The sequence below is a fragment of the Mizuhopecten yessoensis genome, unplaced genomic scaffold, assembly GCF_002113885.1.
Source record: "Mizuhopecten yessoensis strain PY_sf001 unplaced genomic scaffold, ASM211388v2 scaffold3023, whole genome shotgun sequence".
In the NCBI taxonomy this organism is placed as follows: Eukaryota; Metazoa; Mollusca; class Bivalvia; order Pectinida; family Pectinidae; genus Mizuhopecten; species Mizuhopecten yessoensis.
This window is the reverse complement of record NW_018404837.1, coordinates 192,971-214,034: the sequence shown is the minus strand read 5'-3', so window position 1 is coordinate 214,034 and position 21,064 is coordinate 192,971. Positions and strand designations below refer to the sequence as shown.

The 21,064-nt window shown below is 35.3% G+C and overlaps 1 protein-coding gene across 3 annotated transcripts in view; it reads right to left on the bottom strand.

Moving 5' to 3' along the window:
- Window positions 1-10: 10 nt before the first annotated feature.
- Window positions 11-21,064, bottom strand: part of LOC110446855 — a 45,513-nt gene continuing 24,459 nt past the window's right edge. Inside the window, exons 4-13 of one of the 3 annotated variants that reach the window (XM_021492178.1) lie at window positions 12,054-12,141; window positions 10,877-11,049; window positions 10,091-10,400; window positions 9,456-9,572; window positions 8,366-8,514; window positions 7,049-7,812; window positions 6,153-6,277; window positions 5,334-5,410; window positions 2,928-3,016; window positions 11-897 (exon numbers count right to left, since the gene is read on the bottom strand). In XM_021492178.1, the coding sequence (XP_021347853.1) occupies window positions 790-897; window positions 2,928-3,016; window positions 5,334-5,410; window positions 6,153-6,277; window positions 7,049-7,812; window positions 8,366-8,514; window positions 9,456-9,572; window positions 10,091-10,400; window positions 10,877-11,049; window positions 12,054-12,141 (2,000 nt within the window). In that variant the 3' untranslated portion in view covers window positions 11-789. Of the gene's footprint in view, window positions 898-2,927; window positions 3,017-5,333; window positions 5,411-5,574; window positions 5,624-6,152; window positions 6,278-7,048; window positions 7,813-8,365; window positions 8,515-9,455; window positions 9,573-10,090; window positions 10,401-10,876; window positions 11,050-12,053; window positions 12,142-21,064 lie in introns of all 3 variants that reach the window. The other 2 variants (XM_021492179.1, XM_021492180.1) reach the window with 2 other exon arrangements.

Below are 21,064 nucleotides of genomic sequence, written 5' to 3'. Positions count from 1 at the left end.
CACAGTGGATATTGTCAGATCCTGTAATACAACAACACAGTGGATATTGTTAGATCCTGTAATACAACAACACAGTGGATATTGTTCAGAAGCACCGATTAAGAACAAACCGACATAGAACATTGTCATGGCTTGTTTTATTCAAATTTCTGTTTTTTAATTTTTTAAATGACAACTACAATTTCATAATTTTTTACATAAAATGTAATAAGTAGTACTTCACACTCCTTGGTGTTGCCAGCTCTATAGGAAGGGCTTCGCAATCGGGAGGTTGATGGTTGGATTATTCTTCTCAGGCTCCAAATATTGCGAAAATCAAACCTCTATACGGAATAATGTTTGACTGGCTTTCCCTTCCCTATACTTCGCATATATAAATATTGTGTTTTTAATAAAAATTATAAAAGTTTCAAAACATGTTGTCTTGGACAAAACGTTTTCTCTGACACATTGATTGCATAGTATTAAACACGAAACACTTTTGCAGACAGTTTCTTTATGAAGAACGACCGATTCTTCTGCGTTTCCACTGTGATCCTTCCTCTGTTTAGGTACATGTATGCCAGAAATCGCCAAACCGCTAGCTCCATTCTTGTTTTATAAACCAGCATTTCCGGTCGATCCATTTGGAACTCTTTCATTAACGAAAGCGGCTAGGAATATTTCACAAATTTCACACAATGAAAGTAATCATTTCTCATTTTGTTAGATCACTGACCTTTATGACAGGTTAAATACCCGAAACACTATGAATATATAATTTAATAAAACTATTAAATACGTGTACAATTAGAATTTAGGCCTCAACAATAGAGATTTAAATGCTCGTTGTTTCTGGCGAAGTTGTTCTTTCAGTTCCTCGTACTCCGCTACCGTGTACTGTCTGGCTGACTTCGGCTGTAAAGTAAAACGGAAATTTAATAACAAGATGATATATGATTATTTTAACCATACTTTGACTTATGCCTCTGCAGGTAAGCACCAGAGGCGGTTAATACCCCCAAAACCCCCCGCCACCACATGCCTCTGCAGAAAAAAATAGTTCCTTCTTTGTCTTCTGATAAGCTGACCAAGAGATATTGACGAAACCAAAATTGATCTGATCTGCTTCACTCATTGCAATCAAAGAGGCCTTTTCATACCCTATCTACCATGTATGTATATTTCCCTAGGCAACCATCACCATGAGACCTTTGTGAGACGTTAAACTCCATATAGTTAAAGCAAACAAACCAAGACACCGACACATCATCTTAAAACACAGAAGGTTACATCAGTTCTCCTAATCAATATTCTTTTCAAAGTTGGCTTGTTACAGTTTGTTAACTGAGAACTGTTGTACTGTATGTGGTAATACAGCTTGTTATACTGTCAATGTGAAGTAGTTCGTAGTATAGCCTTATGCTGTAATAGAACCTGTAGTGCTGCATATGTAAATACCACAGGCTAGTTTTTTACACAAACAGTTTTTGAAGGATTAAATACTGTTTGTATAAACAACCAAGCTGATTAATCTCATTCCGTATGTTGCTGCGTATCTAGGTCTTTGTTCTAGTATTGTTTTTAAATGCAACAAATACATGTATATCTACATGTACGTCCATTGCTATCTCATAGTATTGTCGTGAAAGGTACATGTATGTAAGTATAAGACACTGATGTGGTGTATTGTCTTTGGTCGAAATAACGCGAAACTTGAAATTTTCAGAAGCATTATTGCATTGTTTCATGCAAATTATGGAGACTGTATTTCGTGAGTAACAAATTACGGAGACTGTTCCAGCGTTTCTGCCAGTATTTACATCAATAAAAAGTGTTTTAATTTTGTTTGAACATGGTTTTGTTTCATAACCTGAATATATTGTATATATTGATTTATTCTAAAACAAGCAAAATGGATTTCTTCTTTACAGACACTCTGAATGTTGTATCAATAGAAAACTTTAATGGTAAACTCAATTTAAATTCTGTTTTATTTTCTACATACGTACAAATAAACTTCAAACACATAACAGTTTGCTTCTTGTTCATAACCGCACAGACTGACAGCTCATGTTTTATAATTATTTATTTATTTATTTCATTTTCATCATTTCCATTTAAACGTATCCTGTCGTCCCCAGGTGTAGTGCATTAGGCAGATACAAAACAAATGGTTTTCCGCTGAATATAAGCATTTCTTGAGTATGAGAGGTTTTTGGTATTTTTTGATAGAAGTAAGATTGAAAAGCAATCCAGTGAAACACATCTATGGTATAACTGAAACTATTGAAAACGGTAGATTGGATGCCAATGATACAAACTAGTGCTGTTAGTGGTGTTATATATCACCATCAATGTTGCCTTAGTATGTTGACCTCACAATCAACAAGATATCAGGTGTTTCCCATATCCCTACTGCAGTGAAGATATCAATAATCAGGTTGCTTATTCACCATATTTCATACTTATACAGTATATGTAGTGTGGCGAAGCAGATATCCGGTATAGTGAAGGTTGCGTTAGACAAATATTCAGGGGTACTTTTCCACGATTTTGCAATTTCAAACCACTGATGTATTTATTGTGGTATGTTAATTGCGCTAGTTTAATCATTGTAGCCTCTATTAATATTCCTGGCCGGTTTCATTTGTACTTCGAAAGACTGGAAATTAGTACATAGAGCATTTTTCATGTTATATAATAATGCACACATGATTAAATATCATAAATATATTTAAATGGGAAACTATAAAATAGGAAAGCACAAAAATACTGTAACTCGCATACTTTAAGCGAGATAGTTATTATCAAGTTATTCTGGTCAGTCGTGAGCATAATCTTTTTGCTTTTGCGAGTTCGATTTTGGAAATAAATGTTACGAAACAAATACTCATGAAAATTAACTTATTGACAGCAGAATAACTACATATTAGTTAATTATCTACCCTTCTTCGCCGGACGACTAGACTGACGGACGTGGATCTGCTAGACTGAGGCCTGGGCACCCAGGGGCTTCTTCGGTTGACACAGCAGGCTGTAATGTTAAACACACAAACATGTTCACGCGTTTTTATTTATAGAAATCCCTAGGTATCTATAATGTTAAAACACTACTTCTACAGATGTTAAAAATCTTTTTTAATATGGACATGTTTTATTGTAAATAAATCTGCAAATAATATCTTATATAACATGTACAAAGCATAATTTTCAGGGAACCGTTTATTTTCAATTCACAGATAGTTCTGTTTTACAAAATAACCAATACGAAAACAATTGTTTGTTAAAAGTGTTTTGTGAAGATTAAAGGAGCTACAATATTAATATTTTATAATGATATTACTATACTAATGACTTGTTTGAATGTGGTAGTTACATATTGTATACACATGAACATGCTATTGTTACACAACTTATACTGTAAACGGTGCGGTTCTTGTACTACCTGTATGATACCTGTTTCTTGTCTCTTCCCCACAACGATCCCTTAATTACAGAAAACGATGCAAGAACGATGAAAATGGTTATATATTACGTTTAAAAATTGAGATATCAAATTTTGTAAACTAGATCATCAGTATGATTTACAGTGAAATCTGTTTATATAGACTTCAAATAGAATACAATGCGAATCTTACAGACATGTGGTCATTGACGCCATGTTGTTTTAGTATAAAAAAAAGCACCATTTGTGGTATTGTATAGAAAGTAGTAATAGGAATGTTGTTTCTATAAACAGGTTTCACTGTAATTTTGTTATATCTTCGTAGATTACATAACTGAATTTACTATCACACCAAATACTCACTACGGGTACGCAAACAGATATATAATTGTTAATTTTATTAAGATTAACTCGTTTACTCTGATCCAATACAATACACCACGGCGTAAGCTCAAACAATATCCCATTAGGATTTACATTCTTCTTATCAATTTTGCTTATCATTGTGCCATCCATTGGTAAATATATGCATGCAGGTAATAAATGAATGAATGGTTGTATATAAAACAGATTGATACAGTCATAGGTCTAAGTTGTTAAGATTATGTGTTCAGAATCGATGATCAATATGGACTTATCGATCTCAAATAACAAATTTCAGTATTGTTATTATTTCATCCTCACGACAAATGCAAAAGAGTGATGATGTTTTTGATCAAATGACCGAAACAGTTAAATGATGATATTAGTCCAAACATATATATATATATACATACTGACTTTAGTTGAATATTCAAAATAGTTATATGATGACTAAAGTGTTCGAAGCAGTTACATGTATACACATATGTAATTACTTTAGTTGAGAAAGTTACACGATGATTTTAGTCAAATGACCGTAACAGTTATACTAATGATACTTTAGATCGGAAAAGCTTTACCATTACTTCAGCGGAAACGCAGTTAAAGGATTGCAGTAGTCAAATTATTTTTTATTCTGGCGTCTATTGCATGATAACAAAAACAATGATAAGGAAAACCCCATTGCCTAAAAAAAGCCACACAGCTACCAAGCCTGGTCGGGACTAATAAGGAAGAATTCGTGCCAGGTGTAAGTACAGGTGAGTCGAGTATACTGTAATTAGGTGAAACATGTCGTGAGTAAAGGAAGTGTTACTCTTTGTAAAGTCTAAAATAGAAGTACACAACAGCAGTCAGACGCTGAATTATAGCCAATATGTCTATAAGGATCTCTTAACAGAGCCGAATAGATATGTTTTTTCGAATACGAGCTTCAGCACAGGCAAAGCATATCAGATGGAAATGCACGTGGCTTACAATTCTTTGATTCTTCTGATCAGCGTGTCTACATCTATGGACATGTTATCGACCTCTGTTTATCAGAACAGAGTGGATCTACTCCGGAACTGGTGTGAATGTTTCATCCAAGACAATTCAAAACGATCATATCATACAAACAAACTTTCTTTATCATGTGGTCCGACATTTTAATGAGATAGGATTTTAAGTTTGGCACCTTTAATGGTCCCAACAAACAAATTAACCAAATTCGTTTAACTTGTGATATTCTGATAGCTTATTTATTCGCATATATTTTGTTTTCTCAATATTCCAGGCATTTGAAGATGCCTTCGTAAAACTGTACTTCCGTTTCATTTTTTTTCTGATAATCCTGTTGCGTTCCTTGATAATATGAAGTTCCGAAAAGTTGACAATCGTTTTTTAAGGAAATAAAGTAACTGACTTTTTGACATTGTGAGATCATTGATACGAAAATTCAACGTGTTTCATTGAAAGGCTGTAGGATTTTTTAAGCTGACATCGGTTATCGTCTGACTGCTGTCGGAGTGCTAAAATTAGAGTGAAGGAGGACAGAATGCCACACCTGTATCAGGGGCCTTGTCAGACTCGTGCGGTGAACACACGGTCACGTGTGGTGTACGGACGTCGACGATTGGTGGACTGACGGGGAGAACAAACGTCATCATAATGTGAACTTAAAGTGAACTTTACAAAACAACAACAACAACATGCGTTTAATAAAAATTAAACGGCGACAGATATGTGAACATAACCAGGTCTAGGGGATTAATGTATACTGGGCGGGAAACAATACAAATAATTACTTCTGCAATGAATATCTCCAGCTTGTGGTTCGAGGTAGGGACACTCTCCCTGTAGGGCAACAGAATGCAACATAATTCTACATAGCTCAATTAATATAGGACAACATTCATCCACAATAAATGTATAAATGATGCAGATACAGCAAAAGAGGTCATCTTCTTACAACACGTACGATTCAATACTGCAAGTATGGTATACATAAATTATAACGAATTCTTATAACGACAAAAACAAAACAAAACTCGTGGTCACAAAAGCTTTTAGGTTCAATTCTAAGACCATTAGTAGCTATTGAAATGGTTCTGCAATTGACAAAATATGAAAGGGGACACTGTAAAAGTGCAGTTTTGGCGCCATAGCAATTTCGTTAATTTGCGTTCACTGAATCGGCGCAAAAATATGTAGGCGCAAAATACCATATTGAGATATCAAAATAAAACATAATATCCTCTGAGCGAATTGTATAAAAAGTCAGAGCGCAAAACTTTCCACCTTTACAGTATAAAAAATTACAAGTGTGCAAAATCGACAGGAGTAAAAAATGAAAATAACGTTAAATATTCTACTGCATAGTGACCTGTATATATGGGCCATGTCTTGGCTTTGTGTTTGTTCACTCCGTAATTCCTCGATAAAGTTAGCCTTATGCCTTGTTTTTGGACGGAGATACACCTTTTTGCCCGGCAATGGTTTCCTGCTGTCCTGTAATACAGACATACCTTGTTAAATATACTAGTGTCTAATGTAACATAAACGAAGTGTTACAGAATGAAAAAGTACTTTCCAGTTCATATTAAAAACATGTATGCCATTATTGTTATTTTTGGAGTCTTTTATATGCGATAACTCAATGAATATCCACCAAATTTCAAAAGCCATACCACAATTTTTTCTTCGCTGGTAGAGTCAGATGAAAATATAATATGAATTGAATTGAAACAATCTACGACTTAACAGTACGTACATAACATCTTCAGAAATAACACATTAGGAAAATATCACATTGGGATATTTTGTTTTAGTGAATATGAATCAAGAAATGTTTCCGACATGTTAATTAAAATGATGTACGCGCTATGAAATGGTGCTTATTACTAACTGATTAATCAAGACAGGTAGATTACACAATAAATCAGCTACATGTACATGAAAAGTGCAAAACTGGCCAACAAGTCAAATAAGTGTAAGAGTCGATTTGATAAAAATAATGAATTGTATTCTGCATGGTGCTTAACGTTCTCGGGCTCAAACTTTCGTTGTTGACAAAAAAATATTAAAATAAACCAAAACATCTTTAGTAATCGACCGCTATAACTTATGTTTTTATCAGAAAGGCATCTTATGTGTGGTATTGTTATTTCGTGTATTTTTAAATAAAAGAGCCATGCCGTAATTAAACATAATATGTACAATGAATTTGCTTTAACAGTATATACAACTACTGTGAAAAGATAAACGTTAGTATGCCTTTACCTCCAGCAAAAGTCTATGCAACTTGACTGTCTTTTTGCATTGGCGTTTGGAATCCTTCGACGGGAGACTAGTGTGCCATGCCTCTATCCGCTGTTCCAGGTTTGCAAGGGCGTCGTCACTTGTTTCAAGGTCCTGGAAGTCTTCTGGCGAGGCCTCCGCGGCCTCCAAGCGTTCTTTGGCGTTATCACAAATCAACTGACTTCCTGATGTCAGTCCAAAACCATCCTCATCAAAGTTGTCTTGACCATTCTCGTCTGGCTCCATACTAGACAACTGTATTTGGGTGATCATACCAGAATTGTTCAAATTGAGGTTGGACGATTTATCTGCCTTTTCTTTGGGAGTTTGTCGACCAAATCGCAAGCGTTCGAGTTTTTTCTGTTTTTCTCTCATGCGTATAGAATAGAAGACGCTACCTGGCCCATACATGTCAATGAACGGCCCTCGGCGGGCGCTGTCGGAGGGCCAGTCCGCTACCTTTTCCGTTACATTTCGTTGCAAATATCTTTGTCGTTTTTGTCTTTCTTTTTCCTCAAGTTTGTAAAGAAGGAACCTGATTAAAGGAAGCTCTTTGTCCTGTATCCATGACAACCGTAATTTATACTTCTCCATCAGTAGTCCTTTCATCATTTCGATAACTTGAGGATTCCGTTTCTCTATTAGTCGATCGTAGTTTTTCTGGTCCAAAACATAAATCTCGGCCTCTTGCGTACATATGACAGTTTGGGCGTAGGTCGGCAGCCCTGTTATCAACTCAAAGTCACCTGTCAAATGGAGTATACTGTAGATATATCAAGAACCGAGTCGATTAATGAATAAAGAAGTCTTGGAACTCGGTAGAATGAAGTTACCGCTATTGGAAATCGTCGAGATGATAATTTAAAAAGAACGCCAAATAGTTGGACACTTTTTCGAATCAACTTTCTTCATCAAACATCAATCTATTGCCAAACCGTCTTACAATTATACAAAGGTATAAAAAGTATTCACGAAATTTGAGTGTTTTACAGTACACAAATTGTTTATTTTATCAATAGATTTGCCCAGCTTACTTCAAAAACAAACATAAATCAAATTATCAATCAATCAATGAGCAGGCTTCCCTAGAATAATTATTGTAGGAAAGGAAAAATATAATGCTGGGTGGTAACCAAGGATGCATGCATGCATACTATTATTTATGGAGCGCTAACGCGCACCATAAAAATGTTCTCTGCGAACTGCATTCATACTACCGTATACTTCATTCCTTATATTCAATCATTCTTGCGTTCTATAAATTAAGTTGAGGGGGGTGNTATCATTGTGACATTGTACCTATGATCTCCAATGCTCCTATGAGACAGATTTCGACGTGTCTGTGGATGTGGGGAGATTTCTTGCCGCTCTTCGAGTCCTGCGTCGGAGATTTCTGTTGGACAAGGTGTTTGTAATCGTCTGGTTTAGAAAACGGCATACTCAGCTCCCTGAAATTTAAACAGTAGAACTATTTAATTGAATTCAGTTTGGATACTCAAAATTCTCAATATCATATCATCTTCTTGGCAGCAGTTACTCGAAAGGTTTTTAAAATAACTCTTAATAACCACTGTCATGATCCGAAACACAAACACATTTTCTGGTCTTTTCAGTCTTTTCTGACGGCTAGAAATTTTAAAGTCTTATTTGCACGAAATATATTTATGACAGCCGACTTTCCTGACTTGGCACAATGTGACATAGTGAGTTGTTTTCAGCGATTTGGAAAAGAGATACCGGTCATTTGCACTTTGTTGTTGACAACGGAAACAGACGTTTTCAAAACATCGCAAAATAAGTTTGCAATTTGTGTTTGTGATCATATCAAACTAAGCTTTAATAATTCATACCAAACTGAATCTCATTCCGAATTTTCTCGTCATTGAATATTTCGTTTAATATTCTGCACTAAATTTATATTGTGCTGATAAATATATTTGGCCTGAGCACAGCTGGATAATATTAATAAACCTAAATTCCTGTTTTTAATTGACGGATTGATTTTTTCAAACAGACAGTTGAGCCTCCTTAGCAAACCGAAATAATAGTCATAGGCGACATTTTGACCTCTACCTATGTAAAGTAGTCCCAGTAAACTCCTGCTGCAGAGTCTAGCAGCTATTGGTAGGAACAGATACTGAGACTCAACTGTGTTAGCAATTAATTGATGATTACCAGAAATAGTTTAAGGAACAATCACTTCGGGATTTGTTTCTGAAACAACAACTCTAGCTTCATCCCTAGCCTTCGTCCGTTATACTGTTTTTTTCTGGTCTTAAACCTTATAGAAACGTAGAAATGTCTCTACTTTTGTGATTACTTATAAACGCGATGTTTGAATGACATTACACCTGTGCATTGTGTGTTGTGTTAATGATGTAAAACATACCTGCGTAGTGATTCTCTGGCTTCTACCTTCTGTAAATCCTGAATGTCTGTCAGGGGGTAGTAACTCGGATACTGGGTAGCATGCATCGAGTTGTCTGCTATAATTCTGGCTTGGCCACTGTAGAAGCATAACAGAATATTATTCGAAACATTAAACATTAAGGAAACGATTTTTTCATTTTTTAAGTTTTTGATCAACCACAGTTGCATATATACTTTTGAGACTGGTTAATACTCGTTAATACTCGTTAATACAAATTCTGGAATGTGAAACACTGTAATTACCAGGATTGTGTATCAATATAACGTACATACAAAATAGCTTCGCATCTACCAACTCACTGTCTGGATATTAGGACAACTTGATTATGCATGGATTGATGGATAAACTGGGGTTAGTATTTTAATATCTCATACGTAGCGTCATGATACGTTATGATATTATAAGCCTTTATCTTTATAACACATTTTAACAGTCAAATCAAAATACGAAAATATAAAACAACGATATGAATGAATTCGTCTAATACTTGGCGCGTTTCCCCTTGAACAGCTATACTATCAGATGTAAAAAGGGTGTAAAAACTGCATTTCTCAGATTATTCAATGTATCAATTTAGAGGAATAATAAGCTACCTGAGAAGGAAGCACAATCCATCCACCTGTGCTCCTTGCCGAAGGAAAGGGACTTCGAACGTCAGTTTCTCCTTCCGTAGACTCATTGACATCTGTTTTTTGTACTTGGGTTGCCAGTTAGAAAACATAGGGTTACCTTCTACGAAGGCCTTCCTTTCCTCAAACTCCCTGGCTTGGAAGTAGTGTAGCGATCTGTCGTACAGTTCTCGATTAACTACGACAAGGTCCGTCGTCTCATCGGCAATTATCGTGGCATTCCGGACACAGTCGGCATTGATGAGCGCAAGCTCCCCAAAACTTTTTCCAGATTCTGGAATGAACAACAACAATGTTCATTTTAACAATGAACAAATAAACATACATACAATAGGCATTTTTCTTTATGTCATTGAAAAGTATGTCCGTTTTGTCAATCATGGTTCATACTATATACCAGAATTATTTTTTAGCCGTAGTTTAACTTTTCGTTTCCGACCTCCGTAATGAAAGCAGTTTTTATTACATCGAACATGAGCTAACAACATTAAAAGGGTTATCAAATGTGAAGGGCAAATTAATATAAGGCTAATATAGATTTTACCGATATAAGGCAAAAGTTTAAAGTTACTGAACTGAGAGCTTGATATGTGGTGTATTTTATTGAAATAAGCGAAATGCATCCAAAGTCCGTGAAGAATTAAAATATGATTGTTCAATCATTTGCAGTATAAATGGCCTCATGTTACACATGTATTATGTAATCCTACTTTATCACAAGTTTAAAGTGACTTATAAAACAGCTTGTACCTATTCTCCCGACGTAGTTGCCATATTTGGATCTGTCAAGTTTTTTGTCCTCGCCTTTTTTCTCCTCTTTCCTCTCCACACCTTCTCCTCCACTGTCCTCAGGATTGTCGTCATCCGATCCGAATGTTGTGTTGATGTGTATGGATACGTGACCATTGAGGATTATGAAGAAACTATAATAAATACAGGTGATACTAAATTGTTTGGTGTATTGATTACAGAGCGCTTGATGTAAATGTACATGCTCTATTTATGATAGGTTTCTTTTAAACTGTATAAAAAAAAAAATATTTGTTTCATTACGTCTTGAAATTGATGTGTTGTAAGTCCTTCTCGTTACATGTACACCAATTTTCTAGCGTCGTTTTTGGTCTGATGAAATTCATTACATTGTTAGAGCGTGGTCTGGCGCTTCTCTTCGAGTATATTACAATACTGATTCTTTTCATACAATTCTAACAATGCGTCAAATTGCAAAACTATTTTTACGGCAAAGTGAACATTATGTTATAAAAATGACGTTAAAGTATGCTGGGATGAGAGCGATAGTTCAACAACTGAACCACGGATAATAAAATGATAAGTACCAGAGGAAACAATGGATATTTGTCAAGTTTAATACAAATTGGATGTCAAACGAAGATACATGTACGACAAATTTTAGAGAGAAAAAAAATAAAAATTTACAAAGAATCTAATGAAAGACATGAAAAAATCATGGCGATAACTAATCAAATATCCTGGGAACATATTTTAAATACTGTCAAACTGTCTTCCCGAATTGTTGCTTATTGCGACCTGGTTATCAAATAATGAGTATGTTAAAGCACGTCCTTTAATTTCGTCGGGCGCTTTCGATTGGACAAAAATAATTAGGACACGTATAATAAACGTGTTTAAAGCATATTATTGCCTATAAATGTCTAAACAAAGGTAAAATGCACCCATTTCTATTATTTATTCTTAACACAATCGTGAAAACAACTATCTGCAAAAATTGAAACGATGCACAGAACACTCCTATATAGTTCATATGATATCTAGCAAAATGTATTATGTATGGCTTGAGTGAATGCATGAGTTACTCTTAGATGATTGAACATTGTACATGTATACCAATTCAAAAGGAATTAGGCAACAGGCAAAATGCCTATACAAGATGTCTATATATATTTACCAGTCTCCCTTGTCCCCCTGTTTTATAATCACCGTGTCCCTCTCGACACATTCGAATATACAGTTCTTCACCATATCCTGCACAACCTCTGTAAACAATAATAAAATTAGCTTATAGTCTTCATCATCAACCATGTAACCACATAACACATTGGCAGATGTTACACACAAAGACCAAAGAGCTCTGTGCGTGTAGTAGGCGTTTAAACGCTAGGTAATCAAGGCCACAATTGGGTTCATTTCATATACCAAAACACATTCCTCAACGCGGAGTATATAGTATTACGCTACCGTTTTAAACTACTTAGAAAAACAGTGGAAAAAGGGTATGAATCTTCAATGAATATTTTGCTCGTACCAGAACTAACTTATCGTACACAGACATTTTGAAAAGTCTCCTGATGATTATTTGTACTCTTGGGCTTGTCTGCAAAAACGTGCAAAATCGTGCTATACAATGTACATTACAATCGTATGTATACACATCAACAAACAATAACCAAGGAATGTTTAACGTCGAATATATGATTTACAACAGCAGTGATACAGCACACTTAAAATCAATAATAGCAGACTGAACTTAGGGGTCAGTATTCACACAACTGTTTGTGTCACTGTTAAATATAATGTACATTCCATGTACTAATTCATAATACTTTTATAAAAAGGTAGGATTTCACTTTACATATTGGGCCAACTGATTGCTTTTAAAATGCATTGTTTTGAAATATGAATACAAGAATAAAACAAAAATGTAAATGTGTACAAGTGTAACCCAGAATCCAATTGTTTATTGCCTACCTGTGATACCTGATATGTAATTTGTGTCACCCGTAGCACTGAAATAATTAACATGCTGAAATGCTTTGTCAACACGGTATTGTCAATAGCTGATTACAGCGCTACATTCTGTTATAAAGGCATTGTATGATAACGCCTGAAAACACATGTGTTTCCGGTAACCTTACCAACTCTAAATTATGGAGCTTTATGCAAATTTTGAACATGCATTGTTTTCGTACAGATTTTTGTCCCATATAACCTTATAGCTGCTTACATAAGGATTGAACGATTGTTTTTTCGATTTTATGCCGGTTTGAACGCAAATCGGTTACATACATAGTTCGTGTTATATGATAACGCCTCAAATACCTGTTTAGTGTAACTACTCTATAATCGGTTGTATTGAGCTCTCTATTGACGAAGCATTGTTAACAATATTGATATATATGCTCTACATGACCTTTGGTAAAAATTGCCAACTCTAGTAATGCAAATAGAAAACCAGGGGGTTCATATTTGACCTACATCTTATTTAGTTTTTCAGATTTAGATCACACGTTCACAAAAATATTATATCTATATTATACTTACATCTTACTTCTCTTACCTCTCCAGAATGATCAGCGACTTTATTTCCTGTCACGATACCGATTTATGAACGTCCTTGTACCAGCCATTGAATACATTATCACTAGTTAAATGATGAAGCCTTTTTGAGTGTTTCATATTGCAAATTCTGGTACTGCTATTTTTACCATGATTGTCATAAATAACATATGTCCTTTTATTGTTGTCGTGTGCTTCACCTTTTATATTGATGCTCATCTTCGCTTAAGCTGCGATTTCGTGATTCAAGGACATCGGTAGTCTTTTGGAGAAGGAGGGTTCAGAAAAATGTGAAGTACGACTTTAAATCGTTTTCAATGTTTATGCAAACTTGTACGAAATGCAAAGGTTAATGGATAAAAGAAACATATACAGTATGTAAGTATCTACACAAAACTTATAAAAAAATGTATTTTAATAACCTCGTGAGTAAGCCATTGATACATTTTTGTACAGGGGTTGTATACAAATCAGTAACTACGCAGAACATCAACAGTCAGTAAAAGTCAGCTTGATATATCAATAAAATTGAAATGACGTGCATACTTTATATGTAAAACAAATTGGTTGATTGTGCTTTGATGAAATTAGTACCCAAACTAATTGACGAGGTATTCATCTAATTATACACAGTAAAATCCGACTTATTGTACTTGGCATGTGTGCATTGATTACTGAGACCTCATCTATGGTGGAAGAGGCCAAATGAAGGTCAAATCAAAGTGGGAGAACAATAAAACTGGGAACGTAATTGATCTACTTTTGCCTTTGAAGGATCATCTTTGTTCATCACGACATGTCTATTCCTACATCATGTCTATACTTATAGTATAGGACACACTATTTGCTTTAAATGCTGATTCTGCTGATACTGTAAACAGATTTATTTCAATGCTGGTTCTGCTGATATGTAAACAGGTTTATTTCAATGCTGATTCTGCTGATATGTAAACAGATTTATTTCAATGCTGATTCTAGCTGCTAATATTGTAAAAAAGATTTATTTCAATGCTGATTCTGCTGTTACTGTATACTGGTTTATATTAATGGTATCACTACTGATACTGTATACTGGTTTATATCAATAGTATCACTACTGATACTGTATCCAGGTTTATATCAATGGTAACACTACTGATACTGTATACAGGGTTATATCAATTGGTAACACTACTGTTACTTTATACAGGTTTATATCAATGGTAACACTACTGATACTGTATACAGGGTTATATCAATTGGTAACACTACTGTTACTATATACAGGTTTATGCCAATGGTAACACTACTGATACTGTATACAGGTTTGTATCAATTGGTAACACTACTGTTACTTTATACAGGTTTATATCAATGGTAACACTACTGTTACTGTATACAGGTTAATATCAATGGTAACACTACTGATACTGTATACAGGTTTGTATCAATTGGTAACACTACTGTTACTGTATACAGGTTTATGCCAATGGTAACACTACTGATACTGTATACAGGGTTATATCAATTGGTAACACTACTGTTACTGTATACAGGTTTATATCAATTGGTAACACTACTGTTACTGTATACAGGTTTATATCAATGGTAACACTACTGATACCGATAATTGATTTATTGTAACGTGACTTTTAGGTATTCTGAATTGGGCACCTCTTGTGTTTAATGATATAGTTATTGATCACATATAATTTCATCTTATATTAGTAAAGTCATTCTCATCATACTTAAAGAGAGATTTAATGTGAAAAAATATACCATTTACATTAGAATTCGATTTGGCATCATGTAAAAGTTAGGTTAGACCATTCAACGACGCCCCTTAAGAGGAACCGAATGCGGCAAATAGATCATCCATAACGGACCTCAACAGAGATTTAATGTGAAAACTAGATAATCGATAGCGCACCTAAAGAGAGATTTCATGCGGAAACTAGATCATCCATAGTGCACCTAAAGAGATATTTGGTATGAAAACTAGATCATCCATAGTGCACCGAGATATATTTAATGCGGAAAATAGATCATCCATAATGGATCTAAAGAGATATTTAATGCGGAAACTAGATAATCCATAACGGAACTGAAGAGAGATTTAATGCGGAAATTCGATCATCCATAGCGCACCTTAAAAGATATTTAATGCGGAAACTAGATAATCCATAAAGGACCTAAAGAGAGATTTAATGCGTAAACTAGATAATCTATTACGGAACTAAAGAGAGATTTAATGATGAAATTAGATAACCCATAACAGAACTAAAGAGAGATTTAATGTGAAAACTAGATAATCCATACCAGAACTAAAGAAATATTTAATGTTAAAACTAAATCATCCATAACGGACCTTAAGAGATATTTAATGCGGAAATTAGATAATCCATTACGGAACTAAAGAGAGATTTAATGTGAAAACTAGATCATCCATAGCGCACCTAATGAGATATTTAATGCGGAATCTAGATAATCCATAACGGAACTAAAGAGAGATTTAATGCGGAAACTAGATAATCCATAACGGAACCAAAGATAGATTTATTGTGAAAACTAGATCATCCATAGCGCACCTAAAGAGATATTTAATGCGGAAACTAGATAATCCATAAAGGACCTACAGAGAGATTTAATGCAGAAATAAGATAATCAATAACGGAACTAAAGAGAGATTTAATTTGGAATCTAGATAATCCATAACGGAACTAAAGAGAATTTTAATGCGGAAACTAGATAATCCATAACGGAACCAAAGATAGATTTATTGTGAAAACTAGATCATCCATAGCGCACCTAATGAGATATTTAATGCGGAATCTAGATAATCCATAACGGAACTAAAGAGAGATTAAATGCGGAAACTAGATAATTCATAACGGACCTAAAGAGAAATTTAATGCGGAAATTAGATAAACAATAACGGAACTAAAGAAATATTTAATGTGAAAACTAAATCATCCATAACGGACCTAAAGAGATATTTCATGCAGAAACTAGATAACCCATAACAGAACTAAAGAGAGATTTAATGTGAAAACTAGATAATCCATAGCGCACCCAAAGAGATATTTAATGCGGAAACAAGATAATCCATAACGGAACTAAAGAGAGATTAAATGCGGAAACTAGATAATCCATAACGGAACCAAAGATAGATTTATTGTGAAAACTAGATAATCCATAACGGAACTAAAGAGATATGTAAGGTGAAAACTAGATCATCAATAACGGACCTAAAGAGTTATTTAATGCGGAAATTAGATAACCCATAACAGAACTAAAGAGAGATTTAATGTGAAAACTAGATCATCCATACCAGAACTAAAGAAATATTTAATGTGAAAACTTAATCATCCATAACGGACCTTAAGAGATATTTAATGCGGAAATTAGATAATCCATTACGGAACTACAGAGAGATTTAATGTGAAAACTAGATCATCCATAGCGCTCCTAATGAGATATTTAATGCGGAATCTAGATAATCCATAACGGAACTAAAGAGAGATTTAATGCGGAAACTAGATAATCCATAACGGAACCAAAGAAAGATTTATTGTGAAAACTAGATCATCCATAGCGCACCTAAAGAGATATTTAATGCGGAAACTAGATAATCCATAAAGGACCTAAAGAGAGATTTGATGCAGAAATTAGATTATCAATAACGGAACTAAAGAGAGATTTAATGCGGAAATTAAATAATCAATAACGGAACTAAAGAAATATTTAATGTGAAAACTAAATCATCCATAACGGACCTTAAGAGAGATTTAATGCGGAAATTAGATAATCCATAACGGAACTAAAGAGAGATTTAATGTGAAAACTAGATCATCCATAGCGCACCTAATGGGATATTTAATGCGGTATCTAGATAATCCATAACGGAACTACAGAGAATTTTAATGCGGAAACTAGATAATCCATAACGAAACCAAAGATAGATTTATTGTGAAAACTAGATCATCCATAGCGCACCTAAAGAGATATTTAATGCGGAAACTAGATAATCCATAAAGGACCTAAAGAGAGATTTAATGCGGAAATTAGATAATCAATAACGGAACTAAAGAAATATTTAATGTGAAACTAAATCATCCATAACGGACCTAAAGAGATATTTCATGTGAAAACTAAATCATCCATAACGGACCTAAAGAGATATTTCATGCAGAAACTAGATAACCCATAACAGAACTAAAGAGAGATTTAATGTGAAAACTAGATAATCCATAGCGCACCCAAAGAGATATTTAATGCGGAACAAGAAAATCCATAACGGAACTAAAGAGAGATTAAATGCGGAAACTAGATAATCCATAACGGAAATAAAGATAGATTTATTGTGAAAACTAGATAATCCATAACAGAACTAAAGAGATATGTAAGGTGAAAACTAGATCATCAATAACGGACCTAAAGAGGTATTTAATGCGGAAACTTGATAATTCATAACGGACCTAAAGAGAGATTTAATGTGAAAACTGGATCATCCATAGCGCACCTAAAGAGAGATTTAAAGTGAAAACTAGAACATCCATAACACACATAAATAGATATCTAATGAAAAAATACAGTAATTATAAAACACCTAGGTCGGTTTATGATGAGGAAGCAGTCCATCCACCACACACCTTCAGAAAGGGATCGAACGCGAAAGCAAAAATAGAATATTCACAACACATCCAGATCTGGACGCATAATGTTAAGTTCCACAGCATCCCTTTAATAGGGATCTAATGCGAAAATCGAATATCTATAACACACATAGAAAGGGACATAATGAGAGAGTTAACCCATTTTAATGACTACAATACATTTGAAATGTGATGTTTACAACATTGTATATTACAGACACATCTTACTTGTATGTATTGCTCTCCTGTTAAAAAGGTTATCCCATACATTGCACCCGTGCTTATAAACAGGACTATCCCATCCATTGCACCCGAACTTATAAACAGAGCTATCCCATACATTGCACTCGTACTTATAAACAGCACTATCCCATACATTTCACCCGTACTTATAAAAAGGACTATCCCATACAGTGCACCCGTACTTATGAACAGGACTATCCCACACATTGCACCCGTACTTATAAACAGGACTAACCCATACATTGCTGTCGTACTTATAAACAGGACTATCCCATACATTGCACCCGTAATTATAAACAGGACTATCCCATACATTGCACCAGTGCTTATAAACAGGACTATCCCCTACATTGCACTCGTACTTATAAACAGGACTATCCCATACATTGAACCCGTACTTATAAACAGGACTATCCCATCCATTGCACCCGAACTTATAAACAGGACTATCCCAAACATTGCACCCGTACTTATAAACAGGACTACCCCATACATTGCACCCGTACTTATAAACAGTACTATCCCATACATTGCACCCGTATTTATAAACAGTACTATCCCATACATTGCACCCGTATTTATAAACAGGACTATCCCATACATTGCACCAGTACTTATAAACAGGACTATCCCATACATCGCACCCGTACTTATAGACAGGACTACCCCATACATTGCATCCGTGCTTATAAACAGGACTATCCCATACATTGCCCCCGTACTTATAAACAGGACTACCCCATACATTGCACCCGTACTTATAAACAGTACTATCCCATACATTGCACCCGTATTTATAAACAGTACTATCCCATACATTGCACCCGTATTTATAAACAGTACTATCCCATACATTGCACCCGAACTTATAAACAGGACTATCCCATACATTGCCCTCGTACTTATAAACAGGACTATCCCATAAATTGCTTTCGTACTTATAAACAGGACTATCCCATACAATGCTTTCGTACTTATAAACAGGACTATCCCATACAATGCTTTCGTACTTATAAACAGGACTATCCCATACATTGCGCTCGTACTTATAAACAGGACTAACCCATACATTTCACCCGTACTTATAAACATGACTATCACATACATCGCACCCGTACTTATAAACAGGACTAACCCATATATTGCTGTCGTACTTATAAACAGGACTATCCCAAACATTGCACCCGTACTTATAAACAGGACTAACGCATACATTGTACCCGTACTTATAAACAGGACTATCCCATACAATGCTTTCGTACTTATAAACAGGACTATCCCATACAATGCTTTCGTACTTATAAACAGGACTATCCCATACAATGCTTTCGTACTTATAAACAGGACTATCCCATACAATGCTTTCGTACTTATAAACAGGACTATCCCATACAATGCTTTCGTACTTATAAACAGGACTATCCCATACAATGCTTTCGTACTTATAAACAGGACTATCCCATACAATGCTTTCGTACTTATAAACAGGACTATCCCATACAATGCTTTCGTACTTATAAACAGGACTATCCCATACATTGCGCTCGTACTTATAAACAGGACTAACCCATACATTGCCCCCGTACTTATAAACAGGACTACCCCATACATTGCGCCCGTACTTATAAACAGGACTATCCCATACAATGCTTTCGTACTTATAAACAGGACTATCCCATACATTGCGCTCGTACTTATAAACAGGACTAACCCATACATTGCGCCCTTACTTATAAACAGGACTATCCCATACATTGAACCCGTACTTATAAACAGGACTATCCCATACATCGCATCCGTGCTTATAAACAGGACTATCCCATACATTGCTCTCGTACTTATAAACAGGACTAACCCATACATTGCTGTCGTACCTATAAACAGGACTATCCCATACATCGCACCCGTACTTATATACAGGATTATTATACCTCTACTTTATTTACTCTATATAAAAGTGATTGGTTAAATCGAATATATCCCCACTTTTGCCTGACTGTGTTTTAGTCATGTGTGTTAGTCTGGGAACTAAAACACACCTACACTCGGGTGTTTCCGCCGAGCCAATCAGGCGAGAGGTGGGCGGAGCTTGTTACCGAACTCGGAACCGACGCGCGAGGTGGGCGGAGCTTGCTACCGAACTCGGAAGCATTTTTGGCTCTATTGTGATCTACAGCTTATGGTTTACAAATAATTTCTAGTTAAAACTATATCTCCAGTGTGTATATATCGGTATAATAAAACGGTTAAATGATGGGGTTGAGGGATGTTAGCAAGTTTCTAGTGTCCCTTGACCATGCCTATTTCCCTTGGCTTCGCCTCGGGAAATAGACCTGGTCTCGGGACACCAGAAACTTGCTATATCCCTCAACCCCATACTTTAACTGTATACTATCCCATACATCGCACCCGTACTTATATACAGGATTATTATACCTCTACTTTATTTACTCTATATAAAAGTAATTGGTTAAATCGAATATCTCCCCCCTTTTGCCTGACTGTGTTTTAGTCCTGTGAGTTAGTCTGGGAACTAAAACACACCTACACTCGGGTGTTTCCGCCGAGCCAATCAGGCGAGAGGTGGGCGGAGCTTGTTACCGAACTCGGAAGCGACGCGCGAGGTGGGCGGAGCTTGCTACCGAAATCGGAAGCATTTGGCTCCATTGACATCAAAAGGGTATTCGGGACTTGAAGCTATACAGCTTATGGTTTACAAATATTTTCTAGTTAAAACTATCTCTCC